Here is a 20,183-nt window from a genome sequence, read left to right on the forward strand (position 1 = left end):
GCTTTGGTGTACGTCATAATAAGACTGAAAGTGGCGGATCTAAATACGTACTAGTTATTAGTCATATGCCACCGGGACAATATTGAATATACGTAAACATTAGGCATACGTAATATGGCATCGAATACAAATTGTGTATAATTGGCTGCAAACCACAAATCTGATTAAAATACTAAATTCTCAATAGAAATTTATTATTCTAACAAAAAACAAAGGGAGATTAACTTAAAGGGAAAGGCGACCCAAAAGATTTTTACATGATAAATGATAGGATTAATCATATGTTAAGATTTGTCATACAATTCTGTTGATATATGGCCTAGATATGCTTCAGTACTAATTTGAAAACGTCAAAAATTGAAATTCCCGGGATCTATAGAGGATGTCATGATGTGTGAGTTACACATATGATTTTGTATTCAAGACCACAAAAATCAATAACTTTGACGTCACACCGTCTGTTCCGGTTTTGATGAAATTCTAAGATCATTCACTGGTGCTTGGGTTCAGCCCCCCTCCGAATAAGCTACATGAGTTGATTTAATTATTTTTTTCCTGAAAATATTTCTAATGCATGTCAACAACATCTTGCATACCCATAACGTACAAAATAAGTCCATAAAAAATACCCTCACTGGCTATTATAACAGAACTTATAATAACCAGTGGCCTATGGGTATTTTTTTTTTAAGGCTTATTTTGAATTAATTTGGACTTTGTGTGTATTGTTGTTGACATGCATTAGAAATATTTTCAACAAAAAATTGATTAAATCAATTAATGTGGCTTCGGAGGGGGGGGGGTGAACCCAAGCACCTGCGAGATTATCAAAGATGTGCATGTGGTAGGTCTTACGAATAAATAGATTGATGTCTTCCTGGCAAGCAGTTAATTACACTAATGCGAAGAAGAGATGTTAAAAAAGGTTATTTTTCGAGATTCCCGACTCAACCAAGTCATTTGAAAAGAAAAGACGTAAACTGTGGATCAATTACGATATCAGTAAGTGATACTTTATTTGCGTAATGACTAGTTGAGGTTCGAGACATTTGTATGAAGAACGTGTACCGTCTGCCTGGTCTGCGACTTGACTGAACGTCTTCTTTTCTCAATTTCTTCTTGCGAAAGAACGGACTCAAATATATACGGCTCCAAACTTAACTGTTCGTGACTTGTCATGTTTACAGTGATGCTGATGAAATAAACCGGAATAGACGGTGTGACGTCATAAATTAAACTCCAATGGCCACTCTCTTAGCGGCGGGTAATTTAAAATACATGATAGACTAATATTGATTTAATTGTTAAGCAGGGAGTTTTGCAGTTAAAGACTGTCAATTACGACATCAGTAAGTGATACTTTATTCATAAAAGCAACTATATGGTTAGGGTTGCCTTTCCCTTTAAACTGTTAGAATATGTGAGGGAGCTCAGGTACTGAATGACTGCTATTTAAAAAAATACAAAAAATCGTTGGAATTTGGTCAGATTGAAAAACAAATTTAATCTTTTTTTTTTTTGGCTTTTTTTTCGCGACTAAAAATAATGAGTGCAATTTTTTTGAATAATTATATGTGAATGCTGAAATATTTCATAATTGTGTTACAACTAGAATTATATACCTTATTATAAAAATTGTTCTAATTTTCTCTTTTTGTAACATACCTTTGCTACAAGGGGATTATGATATGAATTTCATTTTTAAAAAATTAGATATGTGCGCCGAGGGGTCCGCGCATTTACATGCCCAATGGTTGAATTTATCGATTTATTATTAAATTATCATTATATTGAAATGCGTTTTATTTTCAGAGGCAGTGCTGTTTAAACACAGTTTTACAATATATAGGCGGATCAAATGTCCAAAATTAGGATGCTTTGATAAAGCTCCGTCCTCGTGCTAACTTCGGGTTGTTTTTGTCCTGTTTCGGATATAGAGACTAATGCCAATACTTTCTGCTTCGCCCTCAAACACGGTCACGCTGTAAGACATATCATGATAAAGATTTGTCATGCTATTCTTTTGATATACAGCCTAGATAAGCTTTAGTACTACAATGTAATAAAATGAAAAAAAATTGACGTCACACCGCCTATTCTGGTTTTGATGAGATCAAAGATGTGCATTAGAGATTCTACAAATACATTGTAAATAGGTAGATGCCTTCCTGTCAAGCAATTAATTACACTAATGCGAAGGTGAGATATGACAAAAGTCCCCCGAACTTGTTGACCCAACAATTATTTGAAAAGAACATACTATGTAAATTATGGATCCATCATTTGCGTAATGACAACTTGAGGTTCGAGACATTAACATATATGAAGAAACGAGAACCATGTGCCTGGTCTGCGATTCGACTGAACCGTCTTCTTCTCTTAAATTGTTCTTGCGAAAGAATGGGCTCAAATCTATACGGCTCCAAATATAACTATTCGTGACTTGTCATGTTTACAGTGCTGCTGATGAAATAAACCGGAACTGACGGTGTGACGTCATATATCAAATTTCAATGGCCGCTCTCTTAGCGGCGGGTAATTTGAAATATAACATAGATAAATATTGATTTAATTGTTACGCAAGGATTTTGTTGTTAAAGACTGTCATTTATGATATCAGTAAGTAATACTTTATTCATAAAGGCAACAATGTGGTGAGGGTTGCCTTTCCCTTCAACAGAGAATAATAACAAAAACTACATATGAATACATCTAGCATTACAACTACACTAATTTACAAACGTATATACAACGCAGACTATGTATTTTGGTTTTTTGGGCTTGCCAATCAATCTTAAAAGCGGAGAGAATTAGGACATGCCTTATTCGCCCAAAGAGCTGATCCGAAATGTACGAAGTAATAAAAATACTCTTAATTAATCTCAGGTGGAACGAGTTAACCATATTACGTTGACAAATAGTAAAGTCAACTCGTACCCAGAGAGATTATATTTTAACTATGCATTAAGAATAAATAATTCAATAAAGATAATTAAAAAAATATTACTAAAAAAAACTGATAAAAAAATAATATAAGTATATAAACGAACACTATAAAAATAAAGTATACCGGTAAAATAGATAATTAACAAAAATTGAAAGAAAAATAACATACTAGCGGAAAAAAGAAAATAATAAAAAATAACACCGAACAATCTTTTTTTTTGGCAATACTGTTAACAAATGTATTCGTTACAACATTTCATAATCCATTAATGTTAACGTCGAATAACGTCAATTTCAGCACACTCGAAAGACACTGGTATTCGAACTTGATTTAACAAAGTTAATAACACGTGTGACCACCATTTGCATTCACGCATGCTTGACAACGGCGCCTCATTGATGCCACTAAAGTGTTCAGAAATGCTTGAGGGATGTTGTTCCAGATGTTGGTCAAAACCTGGCCTAAATCAACCAAAGTCACTGGTTGATTTGGTAAACGGCGTAGACGTCGTTCCATTGCATCCCAGACGTGCTCGATCGGCAATAAATCGAGGGAAACAGCTGGCCAAGACAAGACATCGATATTCTGTTGAACAAAAAAGTCCCTGACCACACATGCAACATGTGGCCTTGCGTTGTCTTGCTGCAGAGTGATGTGATATTGCTGCCTCTTTGTGACGGGTATCATATGGCGCTGAATAATTTCGTCTCCATAGAGTATGCCGGTGATATTTCCATTGACAATTTGTAGAGGGGTCCTTCCATGTGCTGTTATTCCACCCCACACCATAACGCTACCTTCACCGAATTGTTGACGTTGTACAACACAAGTGTACTGGTACCGCTCCCCAACGCGACGATACACTCTACAACGGCCGTCACTGCTATCCAAATGAAATCTGGATTCATCAGTGAACAGAATATTGGCCCAGTCCTGTATTCTGAATCGCAGATGTCGTCTGTACCACGCTAGTCTAGCGATATGATGACGTTGAATCAATATTGGGCGCACCGCTGGACATCTTGGTCTGATGTACTCGAGCAGACGATTACGCACAGTTCTTGGACTGATTGGTCGAAGTCCAGGAATGCTACGAGCAGTCAAACTTGCTGTCTGGAAACGATTTCTCAGGTGCACACGTCTAATGTGGTTGTCCTGTATACGCGACGTCACACGAGGACGCCCAGAACGTGGTCGATCCCGAGTGTTACCAGATTATTGGAAACGTCTCCATATATTTACACATGAATGGATATGGAGGAAATATCGGCTTTAGTTTAGACAACCCACGGAGTGGCAGTGCCCACGACGGTATGATAGGCCCTTGGTTAGAGTTGCTTTCTTTGGGAACACCCATGGGTGGTGATTATTTCACTCCATCCTTGCTTTCTTAAATGAGTGTGAGGTTTACTATTCCCCCATTCAGTTCTCATGAGATTGACAGTTTAGTTTTTAGATGAGGATTCATAGTGTAGGTGAGACTCCCTGGGAGAACTTAATCAGTTTTGTTTCACCCAAGAAGAGTTCTAGCTATAAAAATTGAACGTTTAGGGACGTATTTGTAGGTAGACTGACGACTACTCATCTCCCATGGTGGAGAGGGTCAGTTATACTCGATATCCTAGGGAGACCTACTACGACTATACAGTGGGGAATATATACTTAGTTCTGGGAATCTCCCAGAGTACCTGTCACTGCACCCCTTCACTCTAGTGTTGGGGAGATCAGCACAACCCCCTCACTGATGGGGTGATGACCAGACCCAAGGTCAGTTCAGTCAGGATTTTTATCAGGGGTTTCAGTCAGCACCAGTATATCCCCACACCAGGCTCTTATCCCCTATTTGCCCTATTGTTGGAGCCGGCGGTTAACCTTGAAACTCACCATGTCCCGTAGTCTCTCCATTGTCCCAATCTCCTCGCAGATTCTTCTGGCCCTTCCCCATGCAGTACAGCTTCGCAAAACCTGTATGAATCCCCCTCTAGGTCTTGGGGATTGCCCAGCGGGGTAATCCTTGGTATAACCCATGGTTGATGGCTATGTAAACACACACTATGACCGTCCCTATCAGCAGCAGGGATCATCTGCTCATGTTTGGGCATAACCTGGTACCACTGCTTGCAGGATAGGTAGATGGGATAGAGTAGCCAACGTTAGAGCCCTGTTAGGTGAACCAGAATCGCATAGCCATGCTCTGGGCGTTTCGCCCAGGGGCTAACCCCAATGTTCCACATCCCCTTCCATGTCCCCAGTACTCTTGTTTAGGTGAAAACGTAATGACCATGGGTAGAAACGCGCCTAGGTACATGGATCTGCGGTATGATGGGAACTCTACTTGGAAATCCTTCTTGCACAAGATTGTTCGGCTAGCCTGCTGTGACACAGCTTGCTCTGACACGGGACCTCGGTTTTGGGGGTCTTATCCGAAGGACTGCCCCATTTAGTCGCCTTCTACGACAAGGGGTACTGAGGACCTATTCCAACCCGGATCCCCGTGGGACTCTTGTTCTTGTTGTTGGAGATGGACGATAACCTCTTAATAGCTGAGATATTGACACGTTTTGAGAAGCGCTTCGGAGCGTTAGTACACACACGAGATCAGTTTCCAGTCAGTTTCCCAGAATGGTGGAGAATGGTTGCATCAGTGAACGGACTGGGACCTCACTTTTGCGATATGTGCTTTCCCAACTGCGCCTGGTGTGCATGGACATGTTATTGTCAGGCTGTGTCTTGTAGTCGAGGATCAAGATGCAGGTTTGTACACCCTGGATGGACCGAAGACTGGAGGAACTTATGGACAGGATGCAGTACAACCAGCATTTCTGGTAAACCATGTATATTTAATCCCATGAAGAATGGTCGTCCAGGAGGAGGTCCAGCAACCGTTGGGAACACCGGCATTAAAGAAGAATTTAAGAGACTTTTGTCTGAGAATTGAGGAACCGGAAAAGGAAATTCTGGAACAGACTCCTTCCCCCGGATGCACCCTTCATCACAGCAAGGGGATAAATAAAAACCCTCGGGTGCTTCATGTGTGGAGGGTCTTGGCTATTTCAAGAGGGACTGTCCGGAGCTCAACTGCAATAGCGCACCCAGAAGGCAAGAGGCAACGGTGAAGCATAGGAAGAATTCCAAGGCCCACCAATGGGCTGGGCGGGCAGCGACGACCCGTTCATCATTGTCTAAAGATGAGTCTAAAAAGATGTATGGATGCTGACACCAGTGCACTCATCGAAAATGACCAGGACATTGGTATCGGAAACTTACAAAGCAGTGGAACACTCAATGGACGAGTCAGTGGAAAAAGGGACATCAATGCACTATCATGTGTGCGTCGTTTAAAGAAGGATAGGTTCCGAGTCCGGTTCCAGGCCATGAGACTCCAGGGCCCGGTTTTTCTAAATCTGGTTAACTTTAACACAGTGCTAACTCGGTGGTAACTTCTGTGTTAAAGTTAAGCATGTGATTAACTGTTTTTCAAAATGCGAGTTTGTGTTAACTCTGTGTTAACGTTGTGTTAACTTTAATCCACATCCAGTACCTGTGTTAAGTCTTAACACAGTGGTTAAAAATGACCGCCGACTTCATTTTCTGTCCGCCTCAGACCAAAAATCATGAAAATTGCAAAGGCTTAGACATTCTGAGGTGTGTATTGACGCTGAACTATGATGGTGTGTTGTTTATGTTGTCATAAATTGATATACTCATGAAATTTACCTAAGGGGAACAGCTAATGGAAAAAAAAACTAGTACAGTTGGATGATGGTGTTACACTTTTCTGTCAGTGGCAATATCTTGCACGCATCTATAGATACTTTCGGCAGAAACTTTCATAGGGGGGGGGGGGTAAGGGGGTTGTCAATAAAACTCGTATTATATTCACTTATATGAAATCCTGCAACAGGACCCATGCTAAAGATGTAATTTTACCTAATTTTTGGCTTCCAAATGTCAAAATGCATGCATGCCCTTAGGTCATGATGATAATCTCCATTGAAACACCAACTTTAAAAACACCGTCTGCACTGGCCTTGACCTTTTGAAAATCCCTTGTATCATTTACAACTGATTCAAATGAAGATTTGCATGCATGAAACGTACATACATGTATTTTCGTTTTTGAAGGCTATCTAATATGAACAGTATTATATTATATATAATATTCAGGCTAATACAGAATAGTTGTTAACACAAACTTAGGAAGAATAGTTTTTCATTGTTGATATTCCAGATTAATCTCCCTTAATAGAAATGGAGTGGTGGATCAAGTGTTATGTTTAAAATAAAAAGAATATTAAAATAAATAAATGCATAAAAAGAACATAGATATAAAATGCTATAGATATGTATGTGAACAGACTATCATAAGGTAAATTTATTTATCATGAATATTTCTAACTGTTTTGGGGAAAATAAGACTTTTAAAAAGTATTTAAAAAAAACGAAAGTTAGATATTCTTAGAAATTTAGATTTTTTTATAGGCTAGCATCGTCGTTAAACCCCTCACATAGATTTTGTCCAATTATGAATCAAACAATATAGAAAACCATATGTTTTATTTCCTAGTTCAAAACATGTAGCACCTCACCCCCTTATTTCTGACAACATACGTTTAATGTTATTTTTACATGCAAAATCTGACACCCCCCCCTTTCCCGCTTTTTCATATCATAGCACCGGTGATTGGTAGTTGAAATATAAGGTTGAACTGAACCCGTATATTTTACGGAAAAAGGATAAAACCGACCCCCTCCCCCTCCCCCATCACGCAACTTAGGATTTTAGGTTCGGCCCGTACAGAACAACTCATTTTAGGGGGGTGTGTATAAATTATTTTGTTTTGGCTTTTCAAGTATTTTGAGACAATTGTGAAGTCAACTTGTTCGACTCCCTATAAACTCCCACTTTGATAAACTATGCAATGAACCTGCTTTTTACAACATAAGCACCGTTTTTCTCAACTAGACTTCTAAAGGCCTAGTATAAATCATTATATCTAATACCTCTATGATTATTCAAATTGAATAGAATAATAAATGCATTTATACAAGTATAAGTGCATGGTTCACAGTCACTGTCATGTATTTCGAAACTAACCAATACATGAACATTTCACCAGCTATCTCCCAAAACAAGACTTTCATTTACTCCTGCATTCCTATTGTTTACATAGGAAGTACATGTGCATTATGGGTAATCAAATGATTAGCAAGTGGTTAACTCGGTTAACACAGTGTTATTTAACCAATGTGTTAAATTGCTTTCGAAAAACAGAATTTAACCATTGTGTTAGCTAATCACTTGGTTAGGAGTTAACACTGCGTTAAACTTAACCACTGTGTTAAAGTTAACTAGCTTTCGAAAAACCGGGCCCAGATCTACAGAAGGAAGAATCTGGGTACTTCATCATTGGGAAGGAAGAGCACAAGTTTCAGGCCTTCTCCGTAGATGAGTCATGTGTCCCAGACAGGTTCAATTTCCCCTAGAATATTGCAGTACTAGAGCTGAAAGGGTTTGGTGCAAGTGACCTGAGGATTTACCAGATTAGGAGGACTCACCTATTCAGGAGGAGGGCGCCGATAGTGAGACGCCTGATAAATGCCCGGAGGCAGTGACGGAGGGAGGACCTTTCTCAACCAGAGGAGAAAATTGGGTTGGGGTGGTTTTTGGCCAGCTGCCAACATGCTTCTAGGGCCTACATAGACTTATTTGTAGCCACTGGGCAATTATGACCGATCACATGATTCATTGTAGAAATGACAATCATGGGAGTGCAGCTGCAAACAATGTTGGACATACGTACCAAGTAGTGTTCTGTCCGCTGTTGTCTATGAGGAGCTTAACTTCAAGTCGCCCATAATGCAACATGGGACCCATGTGCAGACTGGATAGAACGCAAGAATGAGAGGGTTTATTATACGCTTAGGAAATGTGAAATACAGTGTTGTTTTCTATATGGCTCTCTTAAAGAATCAGATTATGTGGGGATGGAGTTCCTGCATGAGCAGAAAGCTCGCCTATATTTGGAGCATGGTACTCATTGGAGGGAGACCGTCCTCAAGACGTTTGAGCTTTCTGGAGAGAAACAGAAGGCACAAGTTTCTGTTTCGTTCCGTTTGGTCACCCTTTAGTTAATTATTAGAGAGGTCTGAAATGTGGTTCCACCCTTGGGAGGCCCCAAATGGTGCCCCTACAGCCCCAAACTGAGGGTAGAAATGATAGTCCTAGGCATTCCCTTTCTTGCCTGCATATTCTTTTAGCAACGAGTTAAAAGATTAAGTTGCTATTAGACCCCTATTATGAACCTACATGTTGTGAAATCCTGAACTTTCAGGTGAGCTCAAATGCCCTTAAAGTGTGACTCATTGTTAGTGTCTTCTATGCTTGATTTCATTGTTCTTTAGTTCTTTATCAGTTTTGCTTTACTTCATCACCATAAAATCAACTATTAAAGAGATTTGAAAAGTGACCCCACCCTTGGGAAGACCCACGTGGTACCCCTACAGCTTTTCTAATAATATGGTAGAATCTCTCTTGATCACGCAAGTTATGGGATTTATGAGATTGACCACTGTTCGTTATCTTAACTTTTGATGATTGTTGAACAATTTCTAATATACTACACATTTGTAACATGTTTACAGTAAATACTTGCATGTACGTACAAGTATACACAGAAAAAAACTTTGTTTTTCATTTTCTCGCCTAAATCATTAATAAAAATTAAAACATATATTTACATATTTAAGAGCTCAAGCTTATTTTTCAACCTTTGAGACTGGAGTCTTTCTGAAGAAAGTTCTGGAAGATCTACCACTTTCATATTAATCAGGAAGTTGATTCCTATCCAAACGTGCTAAACATCTATTTTATTCTCTGGGAAATTTTGTACCTCTTCCTTCCTTGGTTGAAACTTCATTAAATCTTTTTACCATCAAATGAATGATTATTTTATTTATATATTCCAAACCTCATTTGATAGCGCTTCAATGAACAATCGTATAATATTAATACTGAAACGGAATAATATCTACAATACGAGATGTATAAAGTTGGGCAAGCAGGGACCCTTGCTAATATATTAATTGGGATTTTGTATTACGAAAAGGGGGTTTGAATATAAATTGGATTACTAAATGTGGAATTAGATATAATTGTAATAATGAACATTACAAACCAAACAAAAACAATGTTTTGACAAGCCTTGTCAGATGAAATTAATATATTTTCCTATGGAAGAATATAAATATTTTATTATTTGTGATTTAATAAACACAGAAGGATAGATAGTACATATGTTTTAGGTGTCTATTGCGAGATTTTAATATTACTCTTATCTATATTCATTCTGACAGGTGTTAAGTTTTTCTTTATATTTATCCCATCATCTGGCATAATCTTTGACATAACTCATAATGCAAATGGAAATGAAGTTCTGTAGCCAAATGAATAAATTAAGGCTCTCAGAATTTGGATCTTTAAGAATAAGTGACTCCAGGTCGTCATTTTTAACTACATCGACATCATTTGTAATGACATGAATGACATGAGTAGCTGGATTATGGTTCAAAGAAAAAGAACAAGAATATTTATGTGAATTTTATATAAGGTGATATATATTATTATGAAATGTAATGTAATATTAGGTTGCAATATGTATATCATTATTTTATATAATGAGGTCTCTCAATTCAAACATCAAATCACGGATTATGTCCATTATGGCTGACACGAAGAGCCACTGAAAATAAGGGACCTGGGTGCAAAAAAAAGTTTTACAAGATTAATAGCGTGTATGACCGTCATTTGCATAGATGCATTATTCACACCTACGACACATTGAACGGATTAGTTTATGCAGATATGCCTAGTGAATGTTTCACCATAATAAACAAAGCCTCCAACGTAGCAGGGGGGGGGGTTAGCTCTTGGCGTAAACGTCGTTCAATTTCATCCTGAACATGTTTTAAAAGCGATAAATCTGTTGACATCGCAGGCCAGGTTAGCATATTCACGTTTTGCTACTGTAGATATTCACCAAGAACGTCACGCTGGTTGTGAATGAATGACATGACGTGCTGACGTGCAATCTAGTCACGGTTTCGTACGCCAGTTAAATTGTCCTTCACTATCACCAAAGGGGTCTTTCCATGTGTTGTAATTCGATCCCAGACCATAACGCTCTCTCCACCGAATTGGTGGCGCTGGATAACGCAGGCATCAATGTAATGTTCTCCGGCAAGACGGTAATCCCTAACACGATCGTCACTGCTGCCGAGATGAAATCTCGACTCGTCTGTAAACAGAACTTCCACCCAATCACCGTTATTGAAACGATTGTGCATTCTACACCATGTTATCCTTGCAACACGATGACGCTAGAGCAGAACAGGGTGGACAGAAGGACGTCGAGGGTGGATTGTTGGCCTCTCGCAATCTGTTTCTTACGATACGAGGACTTATCTGGCGATGCCACTGGATGCTTCTAGCGGTCAAATAAGCCAAATGGAATCGATTAGGCAAATGTGACATCCTTCCTATGTGACGTCACACGATTGCATTCTGCTCGTTGGCGGTCCCAAACGGTGCAATGTTTCTGATATGGTATCCATAAAACATTTTCAGTTTTAAAATGAACTCCAAACTACCTTGCCACATCACTTTGAGACACCCTAACTTCCCAGCATCCCAGTAGTACGCAAACGATCATTTTTAAGCATCCGAGACATCTCTCAATGAAACTTTTATGCCAAAACCCAATCTTTTCCTGATTCAATACATTGAATAATGTCGATGAAAGCAAAATATTTTAATGGACTACTTACCACGTGTTGTTTGGACTCGAAACCTTGTAAAAGCGCGATGTGGCCATTACGGCCATTAAGGGGAATCGAGCGCGATATTTAACAAAATGAGCACTTAAGCACGCATTTAGTATATCAAACTATGCCTTTAAGATTAAAGAAAAATCAAAGACTACTCTCCATGTTTTTATTTCACTTTTAAGTATATTGTATTTTCCGCTAGTGTATGAAACTATTGTTATTTCAAACATTCTAATGATTTCGAAAAACTCAACACCGATTTTCAAGATATTATCTTGCAATTTCGAGATCCAGTCTTTTAATTTCGAGATCTTTATTAGTTATTCCAATAGAATTAACTAGGAATTTTGAGATGTTTCTCTTAATTTCGACATCTTCACTAGAGGTTTCGGGTAAGTTAACTCACTATTTTTAGATATGTTTTCATAGTTTTAAGATAACTGACTCGTAATGTCTTTTCTTGTAATAACGATATGGGTACGAGCAAACTTGTTTTTCCTCGACACTTATCGACCTTCATGGAGATATATAACAAGAGTTGTGATTTTTGCCAGCGCCCTCAAATAATCTTACTATCAATGGTCTTCATTGATAATTAAAAGTACTTTATATATTTTTTTTACTAATAACTTGACTTGAACATTGCCTTTAAGAAGGTTTGTATTTTCTTTATATCGAATGTTCCTCCTTCAAATCGATTATGATCCTTAATTTGCACAAACACAAGGTTCTTGTAACTTAGGGTGGTTTTTTTTTTTGCGAAAATGTGTTATATGCTTATAAAATGTCTATAGATACACCACAGCGCAAATGGCCTACGAAATACAAAAATATACAGATCTAAATTAAGACCTTAATGGTGTTTTAACCAGTAGGTCTTCCCAGATTGACGAGATCATGCGAGTAGAAAAGGATCAAAAGGATGAAGTATATGAACGGTGAATAGCATGTATATGGTCACTGTATAGTGCGCTTTAAGCATAAAAATAAGTGCAATAATTGGTTTTATTTGAATAGATTTAATATGCGATCAAGATCAAAATTGTTTTATGATACGTAAATAAAAACAATTAAATGCATAATAATTCACCATTGTACATGTATATTAAAGAACAAACCTTACTGTCACTTCGTCTTCCAGATGGTATACTTAAAATTCATCCCACACATGTCAATTTAAGCTTCGAACATTTATACGTATATACAGAGATGTTATATTTTTATACACATTTATCAGTTTATGATTAAAACATTTGTATACAGATATTACCGGGTGCTTAGAGCATTTCTATTCATTCATACAACCATACAACTATATATCATATTGTTGTCAGAACATACATGTATAGATCATTTCATTGTTAACATGTTTGTATTCACATAAATCATAATGTTGATAGCACATTTATGTACAGTCATATTTTTGTTATATTCACAGATATCCATTTTGTTTAGTACACTTAAAATAACATACTGTGCATTTGCGTGGAGTAACAGTCCATGTAAGAATCGTGCTATTCGGAAGAATTAATGCGACCGAATTGGTTTAGATACAATATTGTATTAATTTTTATATATAATTAAATAGGTGATATTCTTCATTTCATCCATGTACAAGATGCAATTGACCTAATGTGGATCTAACCTATTGAAAAATCCCTTAATCAAGATACTATTAGTCACCATTATATATATATAAAAGCACGAAAACCAAACAACATCCTACTTTCTTAAATTGTCGGATCTAAGAAAACACAAGGTCAGTAAAGACATTGATAAAAGCATTGAAAAGGCCACGACACTGTTGGTTACATATAAGTATCAGGTATTTACAAAAACACTAAAAGAAACTATTTCCCTATTGTAACCGGATATTTGCCAGACATGTGTACCTGTTCTTTGTATCAGGCTATTGAGGTTTATGATAATCTTAATGTCTATTGAAAGTAGATTACAAAGTAATCATACCGAAATAAAATAAGGTATTTTGATCGAGGACCTTTAATCCATAAAAAAAACTACAGGGATACATTTCAGTACCAAAAGACATTTTGACCTTTCTTGTTTCAAAGTCCAACAATTTTTATCAAATTCTGACTCTAGACAGAAGGTTTTAGCTTTTTCGCGAGAAATAACTTGGTTGAAATGTATGTAATTTATCTTAACACATCCTGGATTTGTGAATACTTTTCTTCGTTATTGCAAAAACAAATCGGGTTCAATGTTGAAACTGGCATCATTATCATCTAATTTCTTTTCTGTTGTCGAAGGACAATTTCTCACAGCGCCCAATCTTTAGGGATTGCTTCCTTCCATCGGTTTTCTTTTGTAATAGAAACAATGCATTTTTCTAATTCCACATATTGACCTGTCTTAGTTTGAAAGTCTAGAACATAACATCTCTTTCTATCTAAGTGTTTTGTGAGCTCCTCGTTGAATTCTAGATGTTCCAATACTTTGTTGTACAGGGTGTCGGATGTCTGAAGGAAGTTGGCTTTTGAATTAGATTACGTTAGTGATATTTAGAAAAAAATATTTGCTCTTTGTTTAAGATGAAACTGAAACTTTGCGTTTGTGCGTAAAGAAGCCTTGTTCTTATATACATTTGTATATCATGTATTTAAAAAAAAATCCTGAATCTAGATTTCATCAAATCTCATAAGTCACTTAAGTTATAAGTACATTAGAGTTGTAAGTCACTTTAAAGTATAGGTAAGTTTGAGTTGTAAGTCATATATAAACTTGTCATGGTGGTACATGTTGTATACCTGTCCATTGGTTTTGTCGAGATGAGTTCCAACTATAATAACCCGAGTATCATTATCACTGTAGGCGTGGATAGACTTCATCCAAACCACCAAGTATTCTAGAAATAAAGGAATTTAACAATGGTTGATTGATTGTATATTGTTTACCGTTCTTCTCGAGAATATTTTATTCATATGGAGACGTTTCAATTGTCAGTGAAGGGCTACAAAATTTAGGCCTATATGCTCGGCGCTTACGGCCTTTGAGCAGGGGGCTATTTTTCTCCTGCCACACATTCTGTGACACGGGACCTGGGTTTTGGCGGTCTCATCCGATGAACCGCTCCATTTAGTCGCCTCTCACAAAAAGCAAGGGGTACTGATGATCTATTCTAACCTAGATCTCCATGAGAAAATTTAGCAATGCAAAATTATTTTAATACTTGAAATGACAAAACATATTCTCTCATGAAATGACCAGTATAAGACAGATGTAGTCTAGAAGAGCACGAACAAATTGCTCCGTTTACTAAGAAGCAAGATACATCAGCTTTCGAAATATAATTTGGATGTTGTGAATAAGTCGTGTAAAACCTGAATAGAACAGCTCATATACAATTAGTTATCACCCTTTACACATTGATTAACTTTATGTAACCTGATATAAAAATTGTGGTTTGTTGAACATAACATTTTCGATATTTATTTCAACAAATTGCTTTTGGTATGTCGGATCGATGATGTATACGATGGTTCTGGAAAATTGAGTATTGACAGAATATCAAAGTATACAAATCATTTATAGAGTTCTGTAGGGCACATCGCTCGCCCGAGCAATTACATCTTATCATGAATTTGCACAAGGCTGACTTTAAACGAGGCTGTTGAAACACCTGCACAATCGACTTGTTTGTATGTAACCTGCATCGATTAAAAAACTGACCATACGCAGAAAAAGCTCTTGCGTATCGAATCAATTGAGATTTATCTACACACCATATGCAGATGATAATGGAATATGTGAAGTTGGCGATGGAGAAGTGAAAGCATCCCGTTTATCATATAGCTGAGTTTGTTGTTCACCTTATGTTTATTCTTTTGATCGAGGCAGGTTATTGACAAACAAGTTGATGTTACAGGGGTTTCAAAAGTCCCATACAAAGTCAGTAAATTGAATGGCCGATATAATCATCTAGTTTACCAATACGACCTATCTTTGAGTTAAATTCTGTTTGATATGTTTCATACCAATGAATAGGCCGTTCGTGGCACACTGATTTGACTGCGGATTACTCCGTTTACCCGATTTAGATATAGGGCTCACGGCCGGCGTGACCGGTCGACAGGGGATGGATATAAACAAACATTTACCGATCTCCTTCCAAGATTTTGATTTTTTGAAACCACGAAGTGCAATTTCATTAAAAATCACAAACTATTTTTGATAATCTAAATGTTATACCTCCATACGTCCAGTTAGTACACATGGTTTTTTCTTGTTTGCACAATTTCGGGTCAACTCTTTCACTGAAAGGTTTGGACATGTCTATCACCAGCAGGTAGAAGGCCCTTCTAATCATATACACCTGATGACAGACGTAATAGGCGTCATAAGCGTACTGGCCTGCAAAGTCTATAATGCTCAGTAGTTGTTTTCCTTCCTTCTTCGATTCCTCCTGCAGAGCTTTGAAATAAAGAAACAAATACAATTTGATCATTTATTTTTTTAACATTGGATTTCCATATAACGAATTCAGACAACAGCCCTTTCTTGGGAATTCTGTTTTCGTAATACAACAATCGAACCTATATTTTTCTTCTTAGCATTATCTTTAATTTGGTACTTTGCCAGACATTAATATACCAAGTGATGCTATTTACTCTTTGTTAAGGTAATTCCCCATACCACATCTTAATAGTGAAAAACCGACATATTTCTATCAAAATTTGCATATATTTTGTCGAGGATGTATATTGATCAATTCACGAAGAAAAATGTGTTTAGTGGCCTTTTCCAGAGTACAACCACTTCTAAAAATAGAACACATCACTTTAAAACAAGCAGTGTTAATATACATAGATATTAAGGCTCTGTCTTTATTTAAGCGATAGAAATACGTTTTTTTCATATGAATTCAAGAAAATGTATTGTTTTATATTGTTTTCAATAACTTTTCATCTACTGAACCATGTTGTTGGTTTCAAAGTGATGAAAATGCATGTATAGTAGTAAAATTCTGACTATTCATAGTCTACCATATCCGGAAAATTATGTTTTCAGAAACTATCAGATTTTTTAAACATTTCAATATGTTTTACCTTTACACTCCAACAATCATTTCACATAAGAAGTAGATAGGTTATCGGATAATTTGAGAGTCCAATGACTCCCTCTAGGTTAAAAACCCTGAAAAAACGCATATTGGAAAATGGTGTCTAAAATTCCTATCTCTGCAAACATGTTTCATTCATCATTTACATTACTAAATTACCATTTCAAGAAATATTACAGGGTGATTTTTGAAGAAGAAAAAACCCAGTTTAAAACATTAAAGCTTTAAATAACTAAAAACCACTTTCTTTGATTGACGTAAGCTTTAGGGATCGGGCTTGAAGTTAGGAAAATCTTAACTTTACTATAGAACTTACTAACCAATCGGAACTCTTCGAATGTCTCGCGCACTCGACATAGATCTCGGATGTAATACGATGGCATCATGAGTGAGTTTGATGCATTGCCAACTATGACGTCACAGCCTACTGCACTACGTTACGTACGTCATAGCTAGCAATGCATCAAACTCAGTCATGGACGACATCATATTACATGACGTCGCAATAGATGAAAAAATTATTATATCGTCAGATCTAGTTGGAAGAAACAAGAAAGATTTGTTTTTTTTTTTTCCCCTTCACATTTTTAACGCTCATTCAGAGAACGCTAACCTATGCTCAAGTTACAAATTTTGGGAAATTCGAATATTTTAAAACACTCGAATTCTGCACTCCTCGCCCCTTGATAATTTTTAATTCCTGGTAGTTTTTAATAATACGATGCAACCATGCGATGTGAGTGTTAACGACATGTAGTACCGCGTACATTCCGAGACGATTTAATCAAAACATCAATGAAGGTCATGTCCGGCCAGAAAAGTGTTTTAAATAATTTAGAAAATTACATGTAATACCCATGATTCATACTGTACGCACAAGAACACGGCAAGTACGACACCCAGAGAAAACAGATATATGCACATACATGTATATGCACATTTATTATGGATTCGGGGGCCTCGAAAGCGATTTTTATTGTGCAAATAAATATAAAATGTTGCAATGGGGGGTGCAATATAATGTAGCTTTAGATTATGCATTTATTTTATTTAGGGTCATGACGACATCGTATTCTTTCAGGTTTAAATAAATTATAAAGAAAACATAACAAAAATATGTGACTGTCAGTACATGTAGCACCCAAACATTTGCTTTAGAGTTACCCGAGTCTTCCCAATCAAACGTGCTCTATATGTGAAATATTGGAAAAGGGACTTAAAATGTTATAACACCACCATCACATTTACTATGAAATACAGTTCTTCTTAGTGGCTTATGTTATAATCATGATTACAGATACAAACCCTTCAAAACGTTTTCTTCATCAGTTATTTCAAAGATGTCTTGGTGAATCTCTAATCCGAGCGTTGGTTTGACGTTGGTTATTTCGTCTTGACTACACTTCTGCAGTCGCTTCAGAAGAGTTGTTTTTCCGGCCCCTACACATCCAACTATCATTGCACGAGCTCTGTGTATGGTTTGGGTTCCTTTCTTGGCACATACTACGTATCTGCACCGTGCTTCGTAGTCCAAGTCAAAGATTTCCCATGGTATTTTAACTAAAATTGCAAAATCATTGTCCACTTTACTTAAAAAGGAATTCTGATAATATTGATTGAATATAATTTACTGTGCAAGCCTTTAGACTATTGGAGGCAATTTTTTCTGGTTTGTCAATATTTAACATTTTTGTTGTGTTGTTATTTCGTATATATTGAAACATTATAAAAACTCTATATTTTTTTGTGGTTTAAAATTCATGGGATAGGGGAAACTACTAAATCCTTGAAATTGAGCCCCCACGAAATCACACGATGCAAAATACTTGAATAAATATCTTGCAAAAGATATTATCTAAAATTAGTGGAAACTTACATTTCTTTTGAACGATCTTTCTCACTTTATTAAGGTCCATACTTCTCATAGAAAATATGGATTCCTTCATGTATGATTGATCTCTGGTCTCCACCATGACGTGTCGTAAAGCATCTATCCCCAAGTTTTCTATGAAATCGTCCTCCAACGTCCCTGTTAAATATAAGCACCGTTCTTTTCCTACCCTCTCGGGCCACCATCTACGTACATACTCCAACAAAGAATCCACTGAAGACAGCCTGATATAGTTCTTGTAGTCCTCATCTGTTTTAAGACAATTCAGGACAAAGTAGCTCATCACTTGATGACGGATTTCGTCTGATGCAAACCTGATAATTCCTTTGTCTTTATCTATCGTCAGAACGTTGTCATATTTCCCTAGTTGTGTCATGTATTCTATTTCAGATAGAAGTGTAACATCTTGCAGCAGTGGAAACGCTTGTTGCATACTTCTTTGTTTTGTCTCTGATAACCTGTCTATGGTGATAAGGTAGTCATCTGCCAACAATATGAATATTAGTATAGCCCATTCTTTGGGAGATAAGGAAAGGTTCTGAATGCCTGAAAATGCAAAGATATAATATTGTCACATTAAGATAAGTTAATTTGAGTTTGCTTTATACCTGGGGTTCGATCGTTGCATTTAACTTTATCGAACACTAACGGACTCTATGTAGCACCTCGTGTATGAAAAGTGAAGATAAAGAACAGTGATCAATCCCATAATTCCTATAAAAGATGAAAAATAGAGAGCTCAACAAACACGGACCCCTGGATTTATCAGAGGTGGGATCAGGTGGCCAGGACGCGGGTAGGTTAAGACTTCCCATAAAATATCACAGTGCACTTTGTGTAATTACTTTTCCGAACTACCAACATGTGACGTCGGAATGGAAAATGACGTCGTCACTGCAATCTTGAGCTACTATGTTAGATGTCAGAACGCTATTGCAAAATTCACGTGTTTGAATTGTGTTATAAAATCTTATATGTTCGAACATTATAAAATAGTTTGTTTAATTACACTTGATTGAAATTCAATGTGTTCAAACTGATTTCGAAAAATATACTTTTGAAATGTTTTATACCAGTGGTTAGAGGTAGAATTTATGATGTGTTTATAAAAGAGTTTTGCGCAAGCAATTCATGAGGATTCATTTGAGATATTTTACGGAGATTGTAAGAGGAGTTTGTTCTCTACCCGAATTTTGCTTGGGAAAAAATGTGTGACAGCTTTGTTTGAATACAGATTACCCTCAAATGTGCCAGCAAGTGTGTCAGTAAGTTGAACTCTTCATGAAATACATGTATTTTGTATGCAAGTAATACTACCATTTTTCCTAAGCACATTTCGGGTACACAAGGCTACCGTGGGTTTATTTATGAAACAAAAAGTTAAAAATAATTGAAACAATTATAAATGGCCGTCACGCGAGCAACGAAGTCATGTGATA

General features: G+C 36.8%; 2 protein-coding genes across 2 annotated transcripts in view; one reads left to right on the forward strand and one right to left on the reverse strand.

Annotated features, from left to right (window-relative positions):
- Positions 1–20,183, forward strand: part of LOC125677887 (uncharacterized) — a 534,764-nt gene that overhangs the window by 379,119 nt on the left and 135,462 nt on the right. The gene's annotated exons all lie outside the window — the stretch shown is intronic.
- The window catches only part of LOC125676856 (uncharacterized), a 35,229-nt gene continuing 27,822 nt past the window's right edge, over positions 12,777–20,183 (reverse strand). The window contains exons 9-13 of the mRNA XM_056160465.1: positions 18,730–19,290; positions 18,159–18,413; positions 15,983–16,204; positions 14,542–14,639; positions 12,777–14,253 (exon numbers count right to left, since the gene is read on the reverse strand). Of these exons, the coding sequence (XP_056016440.1) occupies positions 14,053–14,253; positions 14,542–14,639; positions 15,983–16,204; positions 18,159–18,413; positions 18,730–19,290 (1,337 nt within the window). The 3' untranslated portion in view covers positions 12,777–14,052. The remainder of the gene's footprint in view (positions 14,254–14,541; positions 14,640–15,982; positions 16,205–18,158; positions 18,414–18,729; positions 19,291–20,183) is intronic.

The sequence above is a fragment of the Ostrea edulis genome, chromosome 3 (genome assembly GCF_947568905.1).
Source record: "Ostrea edulis chromosome 3, xbOstEdul1.1, whole genome shotgun sequence".
Taxonomy (NCBI): Eukaryota; Metazoa; Mollusca; class Bivalvia; order Ostreida; family Ostreidae; genus Ostrea; species Ostrea edulis.